Source organism: Odontomachus brunneus, unplaced genomic scaffold (genome assembly GCF_010583005.1).
Source record: "Odontomachus brunneus isolate Ranch 3 - 2012 unplaced genomic scaffold, Obru_v1 Obru_scaffold_374, whole genome shotgun sequence".
In the NCBI taxonomy this organism is placed as follows: Eukaryota; Metazoa; Arthropoda; class Insecta; order Hymenoptera; family Formicidae; genus Odontomachus; species Odontomachus brunneus.
In genome coordinates this window covers 92,238-93,702 of record NW_022639824.1, presented here as the reverse complement: position 1 = coordinate 93,702, position 1,465 = coordinate 92,238, and the positions used below count along the sequence as shown (strand labels likewise).

At 62.7% G+C, this 1,465-nt stretch overlaps 1 protein-coding gene across 1 annotated transcript in view; it reads right to left on the bottom strand.

Annotated features, from left to right (window-relative positions):
• Window positions 1-583, bottom strand: part of LOC116853609 — a 5,526-nt gene extending 4,943 nt beyond the window's left edge. Inside the window, exon 1 of the mRNA XM_032834742.1 lies at window positions 52-583. Within this exon, the coding sequence (XP_032690633.1) occupies window positions 52-583 (532 nt within the window). The remainder of the gene's footprint in view (window positions 1-51) is intronic.
• Between the last annotated feature and the right edge of the window lie 882 nt (window positions 584-1,465).

The following is a 1,465-nucleotide window of genomic DNA, read 5'->3' as shown; positions in this document are numbered from 1 at the left end:
GGCGTCCCCTCCCATCCTTCTTTTTCCTCCTAAACATCAACCCCCACTCACCCTCCGAGGAGGAGGCCGTGTCCGGGAGCTCTTCTACAACCTCCATCTCGCGGTCAGAGGACGAGGCAGAGGAGTCGATCCTCCTCTTCTTGCCCTTCGCCGTGTGTGCAACCCTGTTTTTTGCCGTGCCAGAGCGGCTCGACGCCTCCGCCCGTGTGGAGGTTGTGGGTTCATCCTCCCTCCCCTCGTGGTCCGAGTCCTCTGACTCCGCCCCCCCGCGTAGCCTCAATAAATAGGCATAACGGGAGAATGCTCCCACTCCAGGGGGCCCTGACTGGGTTGATGGTGGCCCGGCCGAATCCCCTGTGCTCTCAGGGCCGTAGGTCGCCCCAAGATCTTTATCCCTAAGAGGGCCATTGAACGCCATCTCTAATTCCGCTGTGGCCTCGGCCGTCGGAATCCGTCCCGCTGCGCTGTTAGACGGCGCAGCTATGGGTATGTTCCGCCCACAAAGTATAGAGGCATACGCCTCCGCCTCCACCTCTCCCTCACCCTCCACTACGTCTGGTTTTTTTATATTGAGATTAGCCATTCTTGAGTTGCCAACCCCTTATGACCCGAAAGCGTACAGGGCGGGCTCTAAAATCGGGAGGAACTCGATACTCCCCAGCCGGTGCCCCCTTGGCTGGGGTCGGGCGATTTATACGCCCGGGGTTCGCCAGGTGCCCCGGGGTGGACTGCTAGTGACCGACTAACTTGCCGGCCATCCATCTCCTCGCCGCGGCGCAAAACTTGAGATTGTGGGGGTTTTTTATAGAGGTCCCCATCCTCGCAGCCCAGGCGGTTAAGCCAAGGCCCTCGTTCCTCCGGAGATCGTCATAGACATGACATAACGACCTCGGGGGTTTACGATGTGAGCACAGGTCCGACGTTGTTCGGACCACCGCTGTAGGGGTCCTGGCAAATGTCACGCCGACCCCTGAGGAACCCCGTGCGCAGCTGCCCACACGGGGAGACCATCACGGCCGGTCACGCCGCGAAATGCGGTCGTGACCAGGAGGAGTCGCAGGGTTGCCGGGGTGCGGCACCTTTCTACAGAATGTGGGGAGGGCCAATGTACCGGTCCCTGCGACTCCACCTCCCGTCCCGCCGGCCCGGAGGGAATCTCCGGATAGCTCCGACGGGATGGTCATCCCAGGGTGCGCGACCCCGACCTCGGAATATGTCCGAGCGGCCCGCGCACCCCTCCACCCCTCGGGTTGACGGAAACAACCGACGTGCAATCCCGGGTGTGGGTACCTCTCCTCACCCTACCCAGGCCGAGGCCCGAGTAGGAACGGTTCGAGGGTGTCCCACACTTTCGGCTGCCAGACCGGCGTGCAATGCCTACTCGTGTGGGACCCTCTCCTCCTCCGGGACGGGAGACTACCCGTCCCGGAGCGGAGGTTCCCCCTACCCCGAAACCCCCCCCCCC